Source organism: Bos javanicus, chromosome 6 (assembly GCF_032452875.1).
Source record: "Bos javanicus breed banteng chromosome 6, ARS-OSU_banteng_1.0, whole genome shotgun sequence".
Lineage (NCBI taxonomy): Eukaryota > Metazoa > Chordata > Mammalia > Artiodactyla > Bovidae > Bos > Bos javanicus.
In genome coordinates, this window is record NC_083873.1 from 115,971,718 (window position 1) to 115,997,553 (window position 25,836).

Sequence of the window (25,836 nt, forward strand, 5' to 3'; positions counted from 1 at the left end):
AGTTCATCAAGGCTGTATACTGTCACCCTGCTTATTCAACTTACATGCAGAGTTCATCATGCGAAATGCCAGGCTGGGTGAAGCACAAGCTGCAATCAAGATTGCCAGAAGAAGTATCAATAACTTCAGATATGCAGATGACACCACCCTTATAGCAGAAAGCAAAGAGGAACCAAAGAGCCTCTTGATGAAGGTGAAAGAGGAAAGTGAAAAAGCTGGCTTAAAACTCAACATTCAAAAAACTAAGATCATAGCAACCTGTCCCATCATTTCGTGGCAAATACTTGGGGAAACAATTAAAACAGTGAAAGATTTTATTTTCTTGGGCTCCAAAAACCCTGCAGACGGGGACTGCAGCCATGAAATTAACAGACGCTTGCTCCTTGGAAGAAAAGCTATGAAAAACCTAGACAGCACCTTAAAAAGCAGAGACATTACTTTGCTAACAAAGGTCCATATAGTCAAATCTATGGTTTTTCCAGTAGTCATGTATGGATGTGAGAGTTGAACCATAAAGAAAGCTGAGCACTAAAGAATTGATGTTTTTGAACTGTGGTGTTGGAGAAGACTCTTGAGAGAGTCCCTTGGACTGCAAGGAGCTCCAATCAGTCAAGCCTAATGGAAATCAACCCTGAATCTTCATGCATTGGAAGGACTGATGCTGAAGCTGAAGCTCCAATACTTTGGCCAGCTGATTCGAAAACCTGTCTCATTGGAAAAGACCCTGAGGCTGGGAAAGACTGAAGGCAGACGGAGAAGGGAACAGAGGATGAGATGGATGGATGGCATCACCGACTCCATGGACGTGAGTTGAGGAAGCTCTGGGAGATGGTGAAGGACAGGGAAGCCTGGTGTGCTGCAGTCCATGGGGTCACAAAGAGTCGGACACGACCAAGCAATTGACAACCACCAGCACCCGTGAGGCAAAATATTCTAGACTGTAACCTTTATTTTCATTCTTTTTATGGTGTCTTTTAATGACAAGGAATTTGTTTAACATAGTCAAATTTATCCATCTTTTCTTTTTTTTTTTTTTTTCATCTTTTCTTTTATGATAAGTGCTTTGGTGTCGTAAGACAACTTTCCTTTGGCCAGAGGTTAAAAGTCAATTTTTTCATTTATATTGATCCTAACCTGGCATGCTGAAGTCCGTGGGGTCGCAAAAAGTTGGACACAGCTAAGTGACTGAACAACAAAATGATTAAAGTATTATTTTTCACGTGTAATCCTTAAATCACTGGAATTGCTTGTTAAGCCTGTACTGTATAAGGGAAAAATCCGATACAGCTTTCCCACTCTGACTTCTCAAGCCCGTTGTGCCGGCACCAACCATAGCCTGGTCTATCACTCCCTTGCCGATCTGCAATGTCAACTCTTGTGTATCTGCTTTCAATGGACACAGATTCAGTTCTGGGTTCTGTCTCACTGATTAATCTGTTTTTTCTCTTGCCTAAAGAACACTGTTTTCATTATCATCATAAGTTTGACACTTGATAGGAAAAAGCACATTACCTAGTTTGTCAGGAGTGCTTGTCTCTTCTAGGCCTTTTCCCTACACATAAATTTTAGAAGCATGATGTCAGGTCCCACATTAACAAAAATACTACACAGCCAGTTGTAATCACTTCTTTTCTCTTTGTGTGTATGTGTGTGTACAGACACATAATTCATATAGGTATAAACAGTATACATTTTATACTTTCATAATATTCATGTTTTCACATGGTCTTTATAATTGTTTTTCGTAATATGTAATAGTCTCTCAAACTGATGTTTAATAACTGAGCCATTTCCCACCCACTGCAGGATATTAAGACTCAAATATACTTATACTGTTTTCTTCCTTTTTTAAACTTCTGGCTGTGCAGCACACAGGCTTCTCTTCACTGCAGTGTGCGGGCTCTCAGGGCGCAGTGTCTGGGCTTAGTTGCCCTGTAGCATGTGGGATCTGAGTTCCCCAACCAGGGATCGAACTCCCATCCCCTGCATTGCAAGGAGGATTCTTCACCACTGGACCACCAGTGAATTCCCCGTGTTTTCTTCTTTGACTTCTTTCCTAACCATATTTTTCCAAGAGTGAGTTCAACAGATCTACACATTTTAATGGAAAAAGCTTAAAACATACAATTTTCTGAATTGCAAACAAAAAGGAGAAAATGCTAAACACTAAGCCCCAGAATGAAAAAAAAAAAAAAAAGACATTTCAAAGAAAGTTTTCTAGTCCCCAGTGGACTAGCACTGGTCTCACTTCATGTCTCCCACAGTAAATACCCCTTTTCTGTGCACAAGGAATGAGTGTTAAAGTCTTTCACTCAAAACCAAATACACCTGACTGTTTCCGCCCCCACCCTGAAGCTCCCCACCTCAGAGGGTTAACACATTTCGTGGAATGCAGGATGGAGGTGAACCCAGCACTCCACTGACACCAGGAGGCATTCAGGGACAGAAAGGCCCTGCCATCAGCTAAGTGCCAGCAAGAGAGGAAGCCCAGCTGGGCCATCCTGGTTTTTGACACCCTCCACCACCCCACCAAAAGCTTTTCTAAATCCAAAGCAATCTTAAGATAGCAATGTAATTCAGACAATCATCCCCAATCCTCTAACACCTGTTAGCACTTTTAAATCCCTTTAGCGGGTAATCGCTATTGCCCTCTTTCAGAGAAAGGGCACAATGACCTCTGAGGGCATTTGGTTGTACTGATACTGTTAATATGTCTTTTCTCTTAAATCTCTGTATGAAAATACCTAGACTTTGAAATAAAAAAAGGCATGCCATAAATAGTTAGAAAAACAAAAACCTTCTTTCTTAAAGATCCTATAGCTCACAAGCTATAAGAAGTATTTTTTGGTAATTTCAATTTCTTTTTTTACTCAGTGTTAAGTCCCAAACAGAACACTTATAGAAAAGTTAAACAACTAATGTTTTAATTCTGCCAAGTCCTAAATAATTAAAGGGGGAAAAAGGAGCAATTTAAGCAATTCAAACTTATTTAAATAGCATTCATAACAGGACTAGCAGTAAACAGTTTTTAAAGACCCAGAGGATGTAAGGTGGCATTAAGCCAAGGGTCACAGCTCCTATTAGTGCTGCAACGTTTCCATGGAACTAATTTTTAGGCAACCATTTAGCAGTACATCTCTACACAAAGCATTTTGTCAAACATGATTAGTCACAGAGGCCAGCAATTTCCACACAGGCACAAGTAAGAGAGCCGGCACTTGTGGGAGGCTAACTGGATCCACTGATCAAACACCAAAAGACGCTGTGGAGGGCCTGTTTCATAATTTTACTGAAGCAGAATTTCAGTTCAACTGCAGATTTCACTGCATCATTCCATCCGAGAGTTCACCGCATTCCTTCCTCAGGTGCCCAGCACAGGAACTGGTCCTAGGGACACAGCCAGAGGCTCCCGTCGTGGAGCTGATATAGACACACAGACATGGACGACAAGCAAGCACAGTGTGGACGACAGTAACTGCCGTCAGGGAGGCAAAGCGGGAGTGCCAGGTGGAGGAAGCACTGCGCAAGCGTGGCAGTGTGCATACAACAGGGCCAGATTCGCGTTGTCAAAGGTTCACTTTGCAGCAATGCAAAGAACAGACACAGGGGAAGTTGCCTCAGTTTCTCTGGCACAGATCCCTATTGCAGCCCAGAGGCACAGTGCCCTGCTCACAGAGGTGGGCCTCAGGCCACCACCATAAAGGCTACTGTTTTCCGGAGTCGAGAGTGGAGCAGAGGGCTTCTCTGACGGTCCAGTGGCTGGGGGTCCACCGTGCAGTGCAGGGGAGATGGATTCAACCCGGGGCCCCAGAAGATTCCACACACCACACGCTGAGCCCCCATGCCACAATTACTGAGCCTGCGCTCCGGAGCCGCAACCTGAAACCACTGAAGTCCGCACGCCCGTGCTCGGCAGCGAGAGAAGCCACTGCAGAGAGAAGCCCGCACACTGTGACTTCAGAGCAGCCCCTATTCTCCACAACGAGAGCAAAGCCTGCATAGCAGCAAGGACACGGTGAAGTCAAAATAAATAAATAAATATTGTTTTTAAAAAAATAAAAAATGCAACTATTAAAAAAAAAGAATAGAGCTGAACTAAATACCAGTGGTTATGAGACCACAAGTAAAACACACCTACACACGTGTGTTAAGTATTATTTCCTGAGTGTGTTAAACATGCAGAAAAGGGTAATCTAAATACATCTAAATACCTGTTAATGCCGGTTATTTCAAGGGGTTAAAAGTACTCAGAAGACTATAACTTCTTTTATATCTGTGTGAGGTACATTTGCCACAATAAATATATATATTTAAAATATTCAATGAAAGAAATTATAAAAAACAGATGAGATCAAGTGGTTCAAACAAAGAGATCACCTCCACAAGAGAGACAAGAAACAAGAGAGAAAAGGGGAGGGAAAGGAGGGGATGGGAGAAAGCCAGAAACCTCACAACACACTGCTGCCGTTCAGTCACTCAGTCCTGTCCACCTCTTTGCGACCCCATGACTACAGCACGCCGGGCTTTGCTGTCCATCACCAACTCTCAGAGCTTGCTCAAACACATGTCCATTGAGTCCGGGGTGCCATCCAACCATCTCATCCTCTGTCATCCCCTTCTCCTCCCGCCTTCTACCTTTCCCAGCATCAGGGTCTTTTCCAAAGAGTCAGGTCTTCGCATCAGGTGGCCAAAGTATCAGAGATTCCGCTTCAGCATCAGTCCTTCCAATGTATATTCAGGACTGACTTCCTTTAGAATGGACTGGTTGGATCTCCTTGCAGTCCAAGGAACTCTCAAAAGTGTTCTCCAGCACCACAGTTCAAAAGCATCAGTTCTTCAGTGCTCAGTTTTCTTTATGGTCCAAGTCTCACATCCATACATGACCACTGGAAAAACCATAGCTTTGACCATAGGGACCTTTGTCAGCAAAGTAATGTCTCTGCTTTTTAATATGCTGTCTAGGTTTCTCATAGCTTTTCTTCCAAGGAGCAAATGTCTTTTAATTTCATGGCTGCAGTCCCCATGTGCAGTGATTATGAAGCCCAAGAAAATAGTCTTTCACTGTTTCCATTGTTTCCCCATCTATATGCCATGAAGTGGTGGGACCAGATGCCATGATCTTAGTTTTCTGAATGTTGAGTTTTAAACCAGCTTTTTCACTCTTCTCTTTCATAATGCATTAGGAATCTAAAAAAAGTAGGAAGCAATGGAATTCCAAGCCAGGAAACAAAGTCTGACCTGTAGGCAGGAGTCAGGACACTGCAACAGGTGGTCAGGAACAAACATCAGGAAAGAGGTGCCATTTTCTTGGCAAGACGACATGGTCACTTGTGGGGAGCAGGGGTCAGGAGGTTTGAACAAAGGAAAAGACAGTGGAGAAATCTTAGTGAGGTTGTAAGAGAAACGTCCAACAGCTGTCAGATAGCAGTGTGGGTCTAGTTGAGCCTGAGGTTGTAAACCTACGGAGAAAGCCAGCAGGCTCTGTTTTGAGGCTCTCAGCACAACCGGATCTGGCTTCTCAGGTACAGGGAGGAAGAGCACAGTGTCAGCCAAGAGTGTTACTGAGATGATGGACCCTGAGAGCCAGGCTGGACATAACGGAGAGAACATGGCTGATGGGCTGAGAGACAGAAGGAAAACCCCAGAAAGGCAGGACTTGTCTCCTTTACTGATACATCCCCAGAGTCAGAAGCATGCCCAGTACAGAGCAATAAATAGTTACAGTAGGTGCCCAGTAAAAACTCACTGCAAGAATGAACTGAAGAAAACAAGAGGTCCTAATAATGTTGATAAATGGCTAACTGGAATTGTTGCAAGAAATAAGTATGAAAGACAGAAGGCTTTTGTCAAAGTAGGAAAGAAAATATCTTCATTCTTGGCATTTTAGTCATTACAACTTTTTGTTGTTGCCCTAAGGCACTAAGTTGTGTCCGACTCTTTGCAACCCCACGGACTGCAGCATGCCAGGCTTCCCTGTCTCTCACTATCTCCTAGAGTTCGCTCAAACTCATGTCCATTGAGTCGGTGATGCCATCCCACCATCTCATCCTCTGCTGCCCTCTTCTCCTCCCACCTTCAATCTTTCCCAGCATCAAGGTCTTTTCCAATGAGCTGACTCTTTGCATCAGGTGGCCGAAGTGTCAGAGCTTTAGTTTCAGCCATCAGTCCTTCCTGTGAGTATTCAGGACTGATCTCCTACAGGATGGACTTGTTGGATCTCCCTGCAGTCCAAGGGACTCTCAAGAGTCTTCTCCAACACCACACAGTTCAAGAGCATCAGTTCTTTGGCATTCAGCCTTCTTTATGGTGCAACTTTAAAGAGAACTTTAGGAACTGCCTATAATTTGGTTAACACTCATTTATTAGGTTATCATCAAGAAAAGAGTTTTAAACAACTACTGTCCTCATAACTTTAATTCAAACTGGCTAAATCTCCGATTAGTATACGGTGCCGTCAGGAATCAGAAGGAAGGTATCCCAAGACTTACTCTGGCTCAGCCAGATTCCCTCTTTCTTTTAATGAAAAGAGGTTGTGCAGACACATAATATTCCACTTTTCGTTCAGTTATGACCCATTCAATACTCACTGTGATATGATTGTAGATAAGCTGAGACCATCCAAAGAGATCCGCTAGCCTATAAAACGCTGCCAGTTTACACCGCAGTAACTTCTCCCCTTTGTCATAGGCAATAGAATCAGACCCTCTAAGGTCATTCACAGGAGTCACCATACCAAGACCTGGAATATAAAAGAAAAAAAAAAAAAAAGATTCAAAGTCTTAACGTTTCTTGTCAAATGTAACTCAAACAGTTGAGATACTAATCCTCCCACAATGGGTCAGGAGGTAAGTCTTGAAAATGTCCAAGACTATTTATAAAGGCTATGTTCCCCAAAATTAATACAAAAGTTAGGGTAGAAATCAATAACAAAAAAGTATCAAATCTGTGAGACGCAGTAAAGCAATACTTAGGAGAAAACTTACACTATTAAATATATAGATTAGAAGGGTTTTTAAAAATGATCTAGGTTTCTACCTAATAAATCTGCAAATTAAGCCCCAAAAGAAAAAAAGAGCAATAAAGATCAAGCAGATAGGAATCAAACAAAAACATAGAGAATAGCTGATTTAATCCTGAGAAGGTTAAAAAAATAACAAAATGAAAAACAAAAGGAAATAAAATACATTTCCAGCCCAGACTCATCAACAAAACATAGCAAAGACAGAAATTACCAATAAGCAAGAGGGAATATCACTACATATCCTACAGACATTAAAAGGATAATACGAACATCTATGACAGCAAATTTTTAAACTTAGATGAAACAGACAAATTCCTTGAAAGACGAAAGTTTTTAAAGTTCACTCTGAAAGAAATAGACATACTGAACAGCCCTATTCATTAAGCTGAATTTGCAAGAAAAAACATTCCTCTAGGGAAAACTCTGGGCCTAGATGACTGTGGTGTCAATTCTATTGCTCACTTAAGGAAGAAACAATATCAATTCTGTACTAATTCTTCCAGAACACTTCCCAACTCATTCTCTGGCCCAGCATTACCTTGATATCAAAACCACACAAAAACATTATAATACAAGATATTACAAGAAGAAATAGACAAATATCCCTCATAAACACAGACCAAAAATACTTAACAAAATTTTAGCAAATAATCCAGCAACATATAAAAAGGATGTGACTTCTCAAAGTGGTGCAGTAGTAAAGAATCCACGGGACAATGCAGGAAGCACAAGAGATGTGGGTTCAGTCCCTGGGCTAGGAAGATTCCCCTGGAGTAGGAAATGGCAACCCACTCCAGTATTCTTGCCTGGTAAGTCCCATGGACAAAGGAGTCTGTCGAGCTATAGTCCACGGAGCCACAAAGAGCCAGACACAACTGAGCATAAACACACACATACACATATAAAAAGAGTAACACCTCATAACTCAGGGAGTTTATCCCAGAAAGAAAGACTGGCTCAGTATTCACAAACCAATCAATATAATCACCATATAATCAACTAAAATAGAAAAATCATGGAATCACTTTAACAGATGCAGAAAAAGTATTTTGCAAAATTCAACATTCATTCGGGGTAAAAGCTCTCAACAATTTAGGCATAGAAGGGAATAACCTTAATTTGATAAGGGACATATACAAAAAAACTACTAAAAATATCAAACAAAATGATGACAATGTTCACTCCTAAGATCAGAACAATGCAAGGATGTATGTATACTCCTGCATTCTTAATAAATACCATACTAGGGACTCTAACCAGTGAAATAAGGCAAGAAAATAAATAAATAAAAGTTAAAAAAAGAAGAAAATAAAAACACACACTGGAAAGGAAGAAAAAGAAAGTATTTGACTGCATGATCATGCTTGGTCATGACATAATTATCCCTGTTATATACTGTCTGCTAAGTCAATTCAGTCATGTCCAGCTCTTTGCGACCCTACGAACTGCAGCCTGCCAGGCTCCTCTGTCCATGGGATTCTCCAGGCAAGAATACTGGAATGGGTCACCATGCCCTCCCTCCAGGGGATCTTCCCTGTTATATACTGCTGATTTGATTTTAATCAGGAATTATGAACTGTCTCAAGCAAAAGTACAGAGAAAATAATCTGTGGAAACTGGAACCCAAAGTGAATAGCACAGGACTCTCTAAAGGGGCGGGGAGTGTGGGAGTGAGAAGAAAAGAAAACAAAAGAAAAGATCCAGATAAAAAGAGTAAGGAGAATTGAATAAGCTGCCATATTTCAGCACTTCACAAAAACAACAGAAGAGGGAGCCCTAGAGTCACGATTCCTGAACCAGAGTCCTCCAGGAAAATTAATTTAATGTAAAAATAAACAGAAAAATACCATGATCAAATACCACACAAAAATTATTAAAATAAAAAGGAACAAAATCACATTCCTACACATAATGAAAGCACACAAGAAAGAAATGTCCACAAAACAAATGAAAACTATAACCTATTATTTCATAAAAAATAAAGAAAAGCATTAATAATGAAAGTCAAAGCATTAGTTGCTCAGTCATGTCTAACTCTTTGCAACCCTTCAACTATAGCCCACCAGGCTCCTCTGTCAATGGGATTTCCCAGGCAAGAATACTGGAGTTGGGTTGCCATCCCCTTCTCCAGGGGACCTTTCCAACCCAGGGATCAAATCCAGGTCTCCTGCATTGCAAGCAGATTCTTTACCATCTGAGCCACTAGGGAAGGTATGAAAAAATTTTAATATAATTGGAAAAATTCAGAAATGAGGGATGGAATGTAAACGTAATTAGATATAAATGAAAAACACTTTTAAAAATAAATACTAAAAAGGAGCATAAAGGTGAGAAAGAAGAAAAACTTTTTAAATCATAAAGAAATGAAGAAAGTAATATAAAAAAAAAAGACCTGAAAAAAAGTGACAGTTAAGACAAAAAAAATCCAACAAACAAAATCCAGTGGGTATACCAGGAAACAAAAGCAAGTGAACAGAACAAATATTAAAAACTAACTCAAGAAAACACTCTGAAAATAACAGATTCGGAAGAGAAGGGCACATTATTGAGAAAACTGGCAAAATTTCTGGACTCTAAAGAAAAAAAAAAGGCAACCATCAAGGAAAGAAATCAAGTAACTTATACAGAAACACTGTCTTCAAATTCCAAGAAAATGAATTATGTATTTAAGATACACAAAATAGGAAAGGAGAAATATCAATAACCTCAGATATGCAGATGACACCATCCTTATGGCAGAAAGTGAAGAGGAACTAAAAAGCCTCTTGATGAAAGTGAAAGTGGAGAGTGAAAAAATTGGCTTAAAGCTCAACATTCAGAAAACGAAGATCATGGCATCCGGTCCCATCACTTCATGGGAAATAGATGGGGAAACAGTGGAAACAGTGTCAGACTTTATTTTTGGGGGCTCCAAAATCACTGCAGATGGTGACTGCAGCCATGAAATTAAAAGATGCTTACTCCTTGGAAGGAAAGTTATGACCAACCTAGATAGCTTGGTAAAAAAGGGTTGGAAAAAAAGGGTTTTTTCCAGCAGTCATGTACGGATGAGAGAGCTGGACCATAAAGAAAATTGAGCACGGAAGAATATATGCTTTTGAGCTGTGGTTTTGGAGAAGATGCTTGCGAGTCCCTTGGACTGTGAGGAGATCAAACCAATCCATCCTACAGGAGATCAGTCCTGAATTTTCATTGGAAGAACTGATGCTGAAGCTGAAGCTCCAATACTTTGGCTACCTGATGAAAAGGATGGACTCAGTGGAAAAGACCCTGATGCTGGGGAAGATTGAAGGCAGGAGGAGAAGGGGACGACAGAGGATGAGATGGTTGGATGGCATCACCGACTCGATGGACATGAGTTTGAACAAGCTCCAGGAGATGATGATGGACAGGGAAGCCTGGCGTGCTGCAGTCCATGGGGTCGCAAAGATTTGGACACAACTGAGCAACTGAACTGAACTCTTCCTATATGAACTGTACCATGGAGTAAGCAAAAGAGCTGAGAGGAAGCTTCATTCTGTGTGCGGACTGAGCGCTGATTCCCAGTAGACTGCATCGAGGAGGCTGCTCTGCTCCGTAAGAAACCCTGACCAAGAAGCAGGCCACCCATGAGCGGCTGAGCACCAAGCTCCCTGCAGTCATGTGCTGAGTGACAGAACAAAGCAGCGCCCTTTCTGCTCACTCACCATTTCCCAGGGAAGTTTCTCTTTACAGAGGTATTCTAACTAGTAAATACAGAAGAAGGAATGACAGAATTGAAACACCACCATCTTGGAACTTTTGTTAAATTAATGGGTCCAGGCACTGAGCACGCACGGCTGCTCCAACACAAATGGCAAGGAGCAGACATACACACCTGCTGACGGGACGCAGTGACGCCCATCTGGTGGGCTCAGCAAAGAGCAGAATCCAAACATACCCAGGCTTGCAGACCCAGTTACCAATTCACCATAAATATAAGGACAAAAGGCACGTGTTAGCACCACGGAGATGGAATCAGCAGAATTCAAGCTGCAGTAAACTCTACACGTCAATGAATCCCATTTTCTTTAAAGTGTGAGGAGAAAAAGAGAGATAGAGGGGCAATTTGCAGCTTTAAAAACACTTATGAGACAATAAGTAAAAAAGACAAACACTAAACCATCGAGCCAGAGAAGGCAATGGCACCCCACTCCAGTACTCTTGCCTGGAAAATCCCATGGATGGAGGAGCCTGGTAGGCTGCAGTCCATGGGGTTGCTGAGAGTCAGACACGACTGAGCGACTTCCCTTTCACTTTTCACTTTCACGCATTGGAGAAGGAAGTGGCAACCCACTCCAGTGTTCTTGCCTGGAGAATCCCAGGGACGGGGGAGCCTGGTGGGCTGCCGTCTACGGGGTCGCAAGGAGTCGAACACGACTGAAGCGACTTAGCAGCAGCAGCAAACCATCAAGCTTAAGGATAACCATTTGGGTGATAAAACTATAAAGAAAAGAAAAGCAGTGACACCATTCAAGTCAAGATGGTGATTAATTCCTTTTAAGAGGGCTAACAGGGGCAGGGTGAGCCACCGATAAAACTTTAAATCTTAACCAAGGTATTGGTTATAAAGGAGTTCACCTAAAAACCATTCATTAATTATATATATTTTTGTCCTACGCCATCCACATGTGCTATATTCCACAACAAAGGTTAACATTTGCATAAAAATTTCATATTTAAGAGACAAACTATTAGATACAATTAAAATTAGAATTTTTTCTTCCTTCTTTTTTTGGTGTAGCACTATTAAAATTTCCTTTATTTCTGTCTATTAGTAGACAATATATGCTTTTCTGGTAAGCAGCCTGAGGTAACCTCTAAAAATGGTTCCCTATTCATTTGATTCAAAAAACCTCACAAAATCATTCAAATCAAGAGGCTCAAATCTTCATGTACTTTGAATAGTCATGAAACTGCCCCAGCGATTAAGGGCACGCATATCCGAAAAGCCACAAAGTATCTGAAAGATGTCCCTTTAAAGAAGCAGCATGCCATTCTGACGTCATCACAACGATGGAATTGGTAGGTGCGCACAGGCCAAAGAGTGGGGCTGGATCCAGGGTCGGTGGCCCAGAAAGAGTGCTGAGTTTTTCCCGCTCAAAACTGCAGGGTGTGATGCTGAACTTAAGGTGCTCGATGCAGAGTCTCTGGTTACTGAGCACATCCAGGTGAACAAAGCCCCCAGGACTTCCAGAGCTCATGGTCGGATCAACCCATGCACGAGTTCTCCCTGCCATACTGACATGATCCTTACTGGAAAAAAGAGTACACTGTTCCTAAACCAGAAGAGAAGGCTGCACGGAAGAAAAAGATCCCCCAGAAGAAACTGAACAAGCAAAAACTTAGGGCCTGGGAACAAATGCCACAAAAAATAAATGCAAATAAAAGAAAAAAAATATGTGAGTAAATATATTAATTGTCCTTTATAATCCAATTCATATAAATATCACTAGACTCTCTTAGAAATCCATGTGAAAACATGGAAACCTAATGACTGTCATTCGACTTCGGGATGGAAGTGTGAGTTAGTAACTCATGTGTGATTCTTAACACTCGGTGGGTATCAACGATGCAAACACTTGCGTGAAAGTCAATTAACTTCCAAGAAGAGAGAACGGACAGGAAACCAGCAGGTGGCTCGTGACCCAATGGAAACCAAACCCTTCAGTCAGTCAGAGCTCATTATCCAGCGCATCAAACGGATTCTCGCACAGTGCACGGAGGCTGAGACAGCTGACCTGCAGGGTGCCCAGGCTCCACCTGGCCTCGTGCATGCTCACAAATTCAACAGCCACAACAAAGCGCCATCTCTGCACAACTAACCATTCTGTGCTCACATGTACCCACCCAACATTTTCCTTCTGACTTTCTATTGGAATTTCTCTGTTTCTCGTTCATTTGCAAACAGCAGTGAAGAATGGTAAATAAGAAAGGCTGGCTTGGCTGAAATAAGTTCAGGCAAAATCAACATGCTTCTCCGCAAGCATTATTTCTGATTAGTTTTTTTCTTTTTAATTCACAAAGGGTCTGAGAAGCCACATATTAATAAAAAGCCATCTGCCTAAGAAATAACAGTCTCACTGGCTCCTAACAAAAGGAGCCCTCTGCAGTCTGGCTGATGCTCGGTCAGTAGAGACGCCTGCAGTGCAGAGACCCAGGCTTGGTCCCTGTGTCAGGAAGATCCCTGGAGAAGGAAATGGCAACCTACTGCAGTATTCTTGCCTGGAGAATTCCATGGACAGACAAGTCCGGTGGGCTAAACTTCACGGGGTCGCAGAAGAGTCAGACACGACTGAGCAACTAACACAGAGTTAAGATATTTTCAGGCCTATCTTTTATTATAACTGAAGTTCAATTTAAAAGAAAAACAAAACTCAATTCCATGCGTTACACTATGAGTGCTCACCTATTTGACTTAACAAAGACCTAGGAAATTCGACCTGGAAAACGGCAGAGCATGTGCACAGTCAGAAAGTACTCACTCATGTTCAAGGCCGCCATCCCTCCTTGTGGAGCTGCCGGGTAGACATTGGGTACGTTTGTGGTCATGAAATCTGCAATCTGCTGCAAGGCCAACAGGCCTGTGGGATTCTTCCCCTTCTTGAACTGTTCCTGTATCATTGACTCCAATTCTTCACAGAAAGCCTAATAAAAGGCAAATTAAAACAATGAGACACCTTGAGACACACAGCAAGGCTCACTATCACACAGATCAACTTTTTTTTGTTTTGTTTTCATCCACTGCTGCAAAGGCAGATGGGTATTCTCACACATCACTGCTTGGAACAGAAATTAGTACATTCTTTTTGGAAAAGTAATTTAACAAGGTAAAAGCTAAACAATCTGAATAAACACTCTATTCCTAGGAATCATTTCTAAAGAACTAATCAGAGATGTGCTCAAAGGTTTATTCGTAAGGATGTTCATTCCAGTATTACCAATAAAAGGGAAAAGAGGTAACAGTCTACATTTTAAACAGAAGAGAACTGATTAAATACACTCAGTCGCCTTACAATGTAATTCTATGCACACATTCAACATGAAAGGCCAAAAAATTAAAGACAGCAGGCACTGAGAACATACAGATACTGGGGGGAAAAAAACTGCTTTGTCATCAAGGAACTTAAAGCTTAGTAAGGGAGATGCAAACAGAAAAAGTCCCTAGTACAAGGGACCGACCGTCTGTCTCAGCAGCATTCTGGATGAGCCGTATGTGCAATACAGGGCCGAGCTTAGCTGTGAGCAGTGAGCCTGGAAACACCCACCTGGATCCCAGCCTCTGGTCCCAGTAAGCAGTCACTAGCAATGAGCTTGTCTGCTGGCTTGGTCCTAACTCCTGATGGTCCAACAGGCACACTCCCGCCTCTCAGCCCTCTGACAGCCTCTCCCCAGTGACCACGTCACTCAGTTCACTGTGGCCTATTTCCACCCTCATGCCCGAGACCTCCTCATTCCTAGCAACTGCGCCCCTCTTTGACCTCGGAGCCAAGCACGTGCTCTCCACACACCCTCTCCTAGTGTCTAGCTCACCCTCCTTTCAACCCCATCATGGTCCTAAGACCTCATGGCAAGCCAGCATCGTCCCCTCACTCAGCTGAGGCCCTTGGTTTAACACTCTAAGCACACCCTTGCTTACAGCTCTGATTCCCTGCCATTTCATCTGGCAAAATCCCAGCCCCAGGTAAATTCAACTCTTCACCCTTTCTATTCATGAGCACTGGCCTGAGCGCATCCTTTTGAGTGCGTTCCCAGCTTCTCTACCGCCTCCCTCATCTACTCCTCTACACCACTCCCCGTGCCCACTCTGAGCAGATGACTTCCATGGTTACTCCGAGGAGAACAGAGAATCCTGAAGGCAACTTCACAGGTTCCCTCTCACAGCCCCCAACTGCTGGCATCCGCACGCACAGAGAGGGCCTTCCCACCCCTGGCTGCAGCTCCTAAAACGCAAACACCAACACTGGGTCCACACTACCCAGGGACCTCCGGACTTACCAGCCTTTTCTCTAGTGTCCTCCTCTTTCCGGACCTCACAGGGCACGTGGGTCAGCAGCGCTCTAACATTGACTGTGTTCGCAACACCCCCGGTGCCCCGCATGGTGCCTGGCACACACCCGATGTTGAAAGTTTAGTTTCTTCACTCTCTCCTCAGTGATGTTCACTTAGTTACTTATTCTCAAGCCAGGTCTAGATGTTGTCCTGATTCTTTCGTTCCCTCTCTCAGCTCTTCCTCCACGTCCATCAGCAAGTCCTACTTATCCCACCTTCGAAATACACAAAGGAGCCTACCTCTCTCCACCTCCACCACCATCGCCCTGGCCAAGCTACCAGACCTCCTGTTTGAAGACAGCTTCCTCTCTCGTCCTGTACGATGCTCTCTCTCTACCAACCCAGAATGACTCAGACTGAACATCGCCATTCCCACCTGCAGCCCTCCAGTGACCCTCTGCTGTGCTCTGAATGCAAACACTTCTGAGCTGAGCTTACAGGCCTCCTAGGACCGTGCCCCGTGCCCTCCTCCCCTCCAACCACATCGCACCTCCTCCTCCCTCTCGCTCCCTGTGCCCACACCGCACCAACTGCCCTTTCACTCCCCAAACTCACTCCTATCCTAGGAATTTCATCTCTGCTGCTCCCTCAGCCTGAAATGCTGCTCCCCCTCCCTGCAGGCTGGCTCCTTCCTGTCATTCAGAGTTCAGACTCCAGACTCCCTTACTCAGAGAGGCCTGTTCTAACTGGTCACACACAATCTAATCAGCCAACTGTTCCCTGCACTGCGTTATGCTTGTTGCTTCTTGGTTATCTCCTTCAACTAGAATGTAAAGTCTGAGACTTGCTCTGGGTGTTTACACAGGTGTGACACAAATGTCACAATTCACCAAGGTGTGTACTTAAGACTTGTGTACTTTATTGTAAGCTATATTATTGAGGAATTATATATGAATAATAAAAATCAAACACAAAAGCTTTACATGCCTTGTTTATTGCTAAATGCCCAATTCCTTGCAGATAGAGATGATCAACATATAAAAAAAAACTCAGTGAGTTATCTGCCAAGTGACAGCTCAAATACTGAGGAAATAAAACAGTGGACTAAAATGATAAGACGAGTGACACACACACAAACGCAGCGTCACCGACACGAGCAAACCGTGAAAACGAGACAGAGCAGGCCCGCATGGCCCTCGCCCCCACCGTGTCCTCTGCCTGCCTCAGCCAGTGGGAAACTTTAGCCAAAGAACAAGTTTAATCAGAGATGGGAGAAATGCTGAAACCGAGGAAAACAGTCAAAGGAGACTAACTAATAACAACATAGTCATTAAGCATAGTCAAGGACCTTTAGCTGTTTCTCAAGGGCTATAGATAATACCCTGTGAGCTGTCTTATAGATACTAAAACCCCAGGTGGAGAAGTTAACTACATGATAACCAGACTGTACCCAGGACATGAGCTGCCAATTTCAAAACGTGACCACAGAGAAACGGGAACCAGTGCGCCCCAGAACTGAAGAGGAGCTGCACCTACAGCAACCAAGATGGTGCTAATCTGACCACTGACTACCAGCTGAACATGACTGTTAGAGATCACTGCTGTTTCTGCATATAACCTCCCCTCACTCTATAAAAGCTCTCATCCCCTGCTTGTGGGGGGCGGGGCAGGAGTCAGCCTTTGGACAGATGTCCACCACTCTCCCCACCAGTTGCTGGCATCTGATAAAAAGCAAACGTTCCTTTCCACCAACCTGGCCTGCTTATTGGCTTTGGAATGGCGGGCAGCCAGACCCCCCCCCCCCCAACGCATATGTTTTGGCAACAAAAACAGCACTACTTTACCTAAAGATGCAAAAAGGAGACACTTAGTTGGGTGTGATTGTAGTTCACATGCCGACCATAATTAAAGGTAAAACCAATCAACAATCAGATACTGACTGCTAAGGTCTACTAAATGCCCAGCACGAAGCCAGGTGTTTTGGAGGAAAGGCTAATTTTTAAATGGTCCCAATATATATACAGCCTTCCTGGAAAAGCAGAGAGAGTATAAAAAGGAGAAATAAACATCTCCTATCTTTTATGATATTGAAACTTTTTCATTTGTTTTGTCTGATAACTTGAACTAAACTTAACTCTTCAACAGCCATACATATACATACATAAGGCACTAACTCCTGTGTTCAGATAAATGGACTTCTAAAAAACACAACAGAGCAGACGAGCTGAAGAAGTGGAAGCAGACAAGGGGCCCAGGGCCAAAGAAAAGCCTTACGGGACTCTGCAGGATCATGGACACCCGCTTCTTCTGCTCCATCATGTTGAAGTCCTGGCGAAGGTCTGGCGCCATGTTCCTTTCTCGCAAGTATTCTGGATTGTTCTCATCCACTCTGTCGAAATACCGCTCTTTGTGAGGGGCTGTGGTCGGGGGTGGTGAGGTCACCACTGCAGCCTGAGTGTCACCATTCATCGCACAGTCCTTCTAGGTTCCTACAGAATCAAACAAAAGAAAGCACTGTTTTGCATGCGTGCCCAGCAGCATTTCATGACAGTGCGTCAGCCTGATAAACGGTCTCCAGCACGAGGGCACCCCAACTGACCCACCAGGCAGTCATGACGGGCGGTGCTTGCTCATGGCTTCGCACGCCCATGGCTGGCCATCATCCCCCACCCTCCCACCAACCAGGGGCAGTTTTGTCCTTACCACTGTTCTTCAGCAGACAATAGGAGAACAACCTAACAAAGCTACCGTATCCTCTGACAAACTCTTTAGATATTAAAAATTTGACCCCAAGATAAAGTCACCACACTGTCCCAAACAAACAAGATCTTCTAATAGCAGCACAGTTAATTTCCAGAGACATTTGATTCCTGACATTTTCCCCAAAAAGTACTGGTGGCGACTCTGCAAAGGATTCTCCACACAGGTCAGAGGGAAGCTGCTTATCCATCTGTATTCACACAAATGGGAAATGGTCACCACCACCACCTTCTCAGTTCTGAGAACAGTAACACTGGGCTCTGAAAATGTCAATATGTCCTTGAGTTGGTAAGTAACCTGAAAAGATGCCCAAATGGCTCAAATTTAACAGTTTGCTAATATAGCTACTTACTTTACACTCTTTTTATCCCAATCCTTTATTTGAAATGCTGTTTGAATGCATAATTTAATATTCATCTTTTAACTACTAAATCTCTAAACAGCACCTTTACTAATCATACAGACAGTTCAATTTCTCTTCTGCTTCTATAACCCACTGGCTCAGCGGTACAGAATCTGCCTGCCAATGCAGGAGATACTGGTTCAGTCCCTGTTCCAGGAAGACCCCACATGCTGTGGAACTAAGCCCGTGCACCACCACCACCGAGCCCATGGTCTGGAGCCTACAGACTGCAACTACTGAGGCCCATGCGCCCGAGGGCCCACGCTCAGCAACAAGACAGCAGCCCCTGCGAGCCACCACCAGAGAAGGCCCATGCAGTAGCAAAGCCCTAGCCCAGCCAAAAATAAATAAAAAAGAAGAGGCAGCAGAACCAGCATCCAGCGGTTTTCAGCATATAGCAGGTATATAAATTAAAATTTCTGTATAAATTACAAAGAAGGAAATAATCTCAGAACCCACGGGCAGAGTTTTAATGGAGAGTGAGCGAGCAACAGTTCCTCAAGCCACAGAGGCTAAGCAAACTAGGGATTTAAAAGAGGTGATTAAATCAGCAACTAAAAAAGTGAATAGTGCCCCTTTCTTACACTGTATAGAAAAAATCATTCCAAATGGAACACAGATCTAAATGTAACAGCAAGACCATACGATTCTTACAAGAAAGTGAATAAATCTTTGAGACCTTGGCTTAGGCAGTCTTATATGACACCGAAATAGCAACAAAAGAAAGAAAAAAAAAAGATAAACTGGCCTTCCTAAAAATTAAACTATTTGTGCTTCAAAGGATATATAAAGTGAAAAGACAACCCATAAAATGTGGAGAAATTTACAAACCATGTATCTGAGAAAAGATTTACATCCAGAATATACAACTTACTTCAAAAACTTGAAAGTCATCAAGCAACCTCAGTAGATGCCACAATGAACAGAACTGCCCGGTTGAGCCTAAATTCCTGACCCTCAAAATCATGAAATATGAATAATAAAGCAGAGATTTTAAGCTGCAAAGTCCTGGAATGGTTTGTTGTGCTGCAACAGATACCTATAATAACGTTCGTGATACGGGGAAGGAGAATGAAAGCAGCCAGAACTGCAAGGGAGACACTGTTCTTTACTCGTATTTGAGCCTCTCGCCTCCCCTGTCTGATTGTCCTCCTTACATTACAGGTCACTCAGCTAGGAGGCCAACAGGGCTAGGGTTGTAACACCGGACTCCTGGCTGCAGAGCCCATGTTTTTAACCTCTAAGCTGTACTGTAATTGATGATGACCACAGGGAGGGAAAACAATGTCCCCAAAGGACGGCACGGGGTGGAACTGAGGGCACAGATGCCTTGAACAGGAGGACCCAACCTTGGGAATCTGGGGCTGGCGCCGTTAGCTTTTTAATGTGCATGTGAATTGCCTAGAATCACGTCAGGGCACAAATTCACAGCATGAGACAGAGCCAAGATCCTGCGTGTCTCGTGAGCTCCCTGGTGACACCAATGCCAACGGACCTGGACCGAAGTTTCAATGTGTGTGTTAGTCGCTGGGTCACGCCCGACTTAAGACCACAATTTCAACAGTAAGTCTTCAAAGAATAACCAGTTGAAGAAAACATCTTTTTTTAAAGAGAAAGATCAATTTTGATACTGCTTTTCTGACATCTAAAGATATGACAGCATACTTAAAGTAACACTATTTTGAGGACTTCAAAGTATAAAAACAGTGACTAAAAGACAATAAAACATAAGGGAACCAATGGCCTACAAACTTACTCTTCTCTGAACATATCCTTTAAAATGTTTGTTTCATCTATTTAACCTAGTTTGTTCTATAAGAAGGACCCAAAAAACAAAATATTATTCATGGTTGTCTGACATTTCTTCATTAGATATAAATGGAAGCTGACCATTCTGAGCCAATGATAAAAATGTTCCGCTTGAATGTTTCGGGGAAAAATATACAAAAGATTACACAGTATTAAGAGTTCTCTATTACCAAATGAGTCCCAATTTTAAATCATTTTCATAGGTAAATAAGAGAGGGGAACATTTTAGTGGCAACTACAGCTGCTTCCTGGTTGCAGAGCTGACTTAAAGAAAACAATCTTTGTAAAACCAACACGTTAAAGATAAGGCAGAGATTGCTCTGAATTTATTACAAATTGCCATGTGAATGGGATAAGATAAAAAACTGAAGACTAAATGTACATGTGCTCCATTCCTTCAATAAGGAAGACTATAAACTTAAGTCAAAATATACATACTCTGAGCCCAAGAAACAAGAATAAACATAATTCCACTTTTAAAGTACAAAACCTGTATTTTTTTTATCAATTATAGCTTCAAGTTTCATTGATGCAATTTTTAAGCGTGTGTTAAGACAGCAAATTTTTCTAGGAAAATCTCTACGAAGAAGTCATTACTTAACCCAAATTTTTTAAAAAGAAATGGAAAACATACAGATTAAAAAAACTTCCTGCAACATTAGAATAATTTTTAAATAGTTTAAAAAGATCAGTGTCCAACAATACATGAGTGGTTGTAATGTAATCTGTTCAACACAGTACTATGAAACTACGAATATTCTTTAGCATAATGTACCTGAGATTATATAACATGTTTAAGTGAAAAACTATAATTTCCTATTCTACTACATAAAGTTGTCAACATTATCACTGTAGTCACACACAGACAAGATGATACAATGGCAAGTAAGCTGAATAAACTGATTCAAGAGAAGTGAGGATTAATGCTCCCCTAAGGATAATGTTCCCCTATCGCAATATTATAAAGTTGCTATAATTCAACCTGTGTAAATATTTTAAGATTTCACCAATCTTAAAATGTTGATACCCCAATCAATGAAATCTGAGAACAATACTTTCAAATAAACAAACATACACACCCAACAGAATCCAAAAGTCTGGAAGACCCATGGAGACAAGTGTGGCCTGCCCACAGGACCCTTCATACTCATCCACTTCTCTCCATCTCTACCACATGGCTCTAACCTAGACAATTAGCACTCACCTCCTGGACACACAGTAGCCTCCTCATTAACTTCTCTACTGCCCGTTTCTTTGACATTGCCCCCACCAACCCATTTTTCACAGTGAGTACAGAGTTTCAAAATGTAAATCAAAGCATGTTATTCACCCCTCTACTTAAAACCTGACAAGGTCTCAGGAGGAACCTTTGCCAGATCTTGCTTCAAATAAAGTGTAAAATAAAAATCTAAAAATAACATTCAAGGCAATTAGAAATTTGAACAATAACAGGAATTGGATAGCTTTAAGTAATTACTGTTAATTTTAGGTCTAATATTATGGTTATATTAGATACATATAGAAATGTTTACAGACAAAATAATGACATATGGAATTTGCCTAAACTGTGCATGGGATAGAGGGAGAGTAAGGGTTACACAAAATAAACAATACTGGCCAGGGGTTAATAACTGCTGAGACCGGACAAAGGATAAACAGAGTTCACTATACTGTTCTACGCCGTGCGAGGCTGAAATGCTCCTAGAATAAAGTGCCTCCAGATCTTACATAAGCTGCTCTCCATCTGCCTTCAGATGAGCACATTTCAGCATGCTCTTTCAGACAGATATGACTGATATTGGGATGAAAGGACATTTTAAGATTAACTTTCCTTTTCTACTAACATCCCATCTAACCACTCTGCCGAGAATGTTATTCAGGAAATAACAGAAAGTGTGCCCTGGAATATTCTTTCCTAGCAAAGGTGTTCCAGCTCCAGTATGATTCACCTGCACTAATGTGTAACTAAACCTCAGATCAGAGACCAAACACATTTCTGCGTCTCTAAAACATCTAACGAGCTAATTCTAAAGCTCTGGGGGTAGATTCAATTACTTCTTGGCATCTCCCTTCTGGCACACACATTTTGAGAACTATTCCAACCATTCACATGATTTACTTTTGAAGTCCTAAAAACAGAATACTCAAAGCAAAGGCTGAAACAAGAAGGTGGCCATGAACAAAACTCTCCAGGTAAATCGAATGCCAGAAGACCCAGAGGGTCTTTTCAGTTTCTCACTGTTCTTAAAACGAGCTCAGAAAGCATGAAGACGAGGCAAATACACCCGGGGGAGCAAACACGCTCACGCAGTGTGGCCGCGGCGGCCTCTGCTGGTGCCCGAGGCCCCTCACCCCCAGCTGCAGACAGCCTTGGGAACTGTCAACAGGAAAACAAGGAAAGAGGTATCTGTCTCTGCAGTTTCCTCCTTCACGGCCACTCCCTCCTGAGGCTTCATACATCTCATCAGAGCTGCTTTCCACACCACGTGCAAGGCACCAGAGACAAAAAGTTACAAAATGAGCAGATTATAGACAAGTAAATGCAACTAAATATCCTTCATGCCATGAGAAATCTACTCATGTGTCAGCAGGGCAAAAGTGTCAGGGGAGGTAGAAAAGCAGAGCAAGGATGTTACGAGTTGAATCGTATGCCCCTAAATTCATGCTGAAGCCTTAACTCCTACTCCTCAGAATGTAACCTTATCTGGACACAAGTCACTGCAAACAGAATTAGTTAAGACAATGTCATACTGGAACAGGGTGCGTCCTGGATTCAATACTGATCTCAATACCGATCTCGGGTGGCCTCGGCCAGCAGCGGCCTGAAGCAGTGTTTTGGTCCCTAGCCAGAGACTGAGGTTAGACCACGGCAGTGATAGCACTGAATCCTAACTTCTAGACCACCAGGGACCAGTGGCCAGTGATGAGGCCCTGGCCCATCAGCTGTGTAGAAATGAATTTCCACATAGAGACAGAGGATAGTGAGACAAGTATAGTGTTTATTAGGAGAAAAAAGAGTGCACGTGGATAGACACACGGGTAGGTTCAAAGAGACAGTCAGGCCCTCACGAGAGCTGAGTCACTTTTACGGGGCACTTCTTCCGGGTTTCCTTTGGCCAATCATCTTGCTTTGCCTGGTTCTGAGTCCATACCTGGTTTATCTTTGGGTCCTCCCATGCGCAAGAGCATCTTTCAGTCAAGGTTGTTGCTACTGCTGCTGCTAAGTCGCTTCAGTCGTGTCCGACTCTGTGCGACCCCATAGATGACAGCCCACCAGGCTCCCCCATCCCTGGGATTCTCCAGGCAAGAAAGAACACTGGAGTGGGTTGCCATTTCCTTCTCCAACTCAGTCAAGGTAGATTTTAGCAAAGAGGACTGTGGGTGGGCTGACATCGCTTACTGTAGAGGGGAGGCCCCCTCCCTTTTGACCTCCAAGGAGCCCTTCTGGGCATGTGCAGTCAGGGAGGTTCCCCTGACTTCGAAAAGGAGGGATATGTGGTCTCTCTCTCCTCTGGACAGGCCTCCGCTCTCCTCCTTCTCGCTACTTTGGAATGTCTGTCCACAGGGGAGGAACTCCGGCCCCTCAGCCTGGGGCCCATCCAGCCCCCGCCTCAATCTGACTGGCGTCCTTACGCAGGCGGGACCTCGGGACACAGACATGACTACAGGGGGAAGGCCACGTACAGAGGCCCCCTCACTGTCTCAGAAGGAACCTGCCCTGCTGACACCCTGACTGGGCACGTCTGGTCTCCAGAACTGAGACGATAACCTCCTGGTTCAAGTCACCCAGGCTGCGGGGCTATTCATGGCAGCCCCGGGACACTGAGAGAGAGGGCCGCCAGGAAAGCTTCACAGGAGAGACGCTTTTAGAGCTAAGTGGCACTTCCAGGCTGGCCTGGGGCAGGAGGCGGTCAGTTAGTCAATGAACATCTCTGGGAGGGCTCCGTAACATTTGCACCCAGAATGAAACGACACACTCCGTTAAACAGAAGCTGGTCTCACCAAAGAAAAGGGAGGGGGTGGACAGCTAGATGAGGTGATGTGCATGTTAAATAACTGGATTGTGGGAATCATTTCACAATGCATATACACATCAAATCATCACGCTGTATACTTTAAACATATTACAGACAAATGTACCTCAATAAAGCCAGAAAAAAGCATAAAACAAAACAAAAACAAGTGGAGCCTTCACTGGAAAGAGTGACAAGATTTTAAACAAGTTTGGCGGAGCTAACACTGAAGGCTGAGCCCAGGCAAAGCGCTGAGAACAGTGCGGCACAGAGAGTCCACACCCTGCCCGGCGCCTCGGTGGGGAAATAGAAGGGACAAAGAAGTCCCCATCAAAAATTCATTGCAAATTCTCAGAATCCTTCCACTGTGGAAGGGGTGCTCAGCCAGGCAAGGAAAGGGGAAGTTCTAACATCTCCTGACAAAGGAGCCCGGCACTGGAGCCCCCTCCCAAGAAAGATAGAGCACCACCACAGTGAGCTACACCTCCCACTGCCTATGCTACTACCGGCCCACCCACACAAAGGACAAACACCTGCCTGTGTTTAAAATTCCTCTTCACAGCTTCAGGAAGTTCTGTGCCCTGCCTGGGGCCCCGCGGCTCACCGAAAGCCTTTAAGTACTCTGATCAGATCCCTTCTATTTCTGGGTCTCCAGATGTTCCCATGGAGACGGAACTGCTCAAAAGTTCAAGATAAGCTCTGCTTACTAAGTGGTAAGTACTGATCTAACTCATTTCTTACGTGTATTAACTCATCTTCCCTACAGATAAGGAAACTGAGAGGCACGAAGCAGTGAAGAGCCGACAGCAGGGTTACTGGGATCGTAACTCAGGCTGCCTGGCGCCAGGGCACCTGCTTTTAACACTAGCACACGTCACCTCACACCCTCACGTGTCCACAAGCTCAAGGTAGAAAAAAATGGAAAGGTAAAATTGAATCAAAGCAGTGCTGCCTAGCCGAGCTACCTACTCTCATGCTCCTTCCAGTGAGGAACTATATGGGTGGGCCCTCTTGCTTCTCTCCTTTAGGATGAATGATTTAACAGGTTCCCAGCTTAAATCTTCCACACTTTGTAACATTTCTACAGTTATATAGCTGCTGTTTTCCTTAACTGTAGCATTTAATCAATTTTTTGGTGTATTACAGAGATTCCAATTACTTGCTGAAGGTTACACAGCCATGGTGGGAAAGCATGACTCTTAAATTAAGACTATGGTTTAGAGACTGCACTCTTATTGCTTCTACTGAACAGCCCCTCTGTGCTGAGGGAAGGCTTCTTCCCTCTGTGGACAGTAATGGGCAGAGGACAGACCCCTGGGCTAGGTACCAGTGGTTAGTCCCACTCGTTCCACCGTATAATTTCAACACTTAGGGAGTCCTCACCCATGAAGTAAAAATACCTTCTTAACCTAATGGTTAAATGAGAAAATGTATCTGAAAGCAATAAAACAGGATAGAGGCTAGTCACCATCTCCATGACTCACAAACTCCATCATATTCCCCAAGCCCAGCTGAGGAAATGCAGCTAGAAAATGCAAGGGATGAGAAGAGTGACTGATGCGTGAAGGGGACAAGGACAGCGCCACGGGCCACTGCGGAGGACGCACTCCCACAGAGACCAGCTCACTCCAACAGCCCTGCAGGAGTTCCTGAGGCCTCCGCTAAGTAGACGGCCACTCAGGACCTAAACCCAAGACCACCGGCTCCAAACGCCACGCTCACCCACAGCTGCCACACAGGAAGTCACAAGGAGGACACTGGCCAAGGGCAGGCAGCACACTGCAGTCTAGCCCCCCCAGCGACGGCCACACGACAGGCCT

At 43.6% G+C, this 25,836-nt stretch overlaps 1 protein-coding gene across 17 annotated transcripts in view; it reads right to left on the reverse strand.

Annotated features, from left to right (window-relative positions):
- Positions 1-25,836, reverse strand: part of ADD1 (adducin 1) — a 90,996-nt gene that overhangs the window by 25,760 nt on the left and 39,400 nt on the right. For all 17 annotated transcript variants that reach the window (XM_061420981.1, XM_061420991.1, XM_061420979.1 and 14 more), the window contains 3 exons: positions 17,306-17,520; positions 13,525-13,687; positions 6,588-6,739 (listed from right to left, as the gene is read on the reverse strand). In XM_061420981.1, the coding sequence (XP_061276965.1) occupies positions 6,588-6,739; positions 13,525-13,687; positions 17,306-17,500 (510 nt within the window). In that variant the 5' untranslated portion in view covers positions 17,501-17,520. The remainder of the gene's footprint in view (positions 1-6,587; positions 6,740-13,524; positions 13,688-17,305; positions 17,521-25,836) is intronic.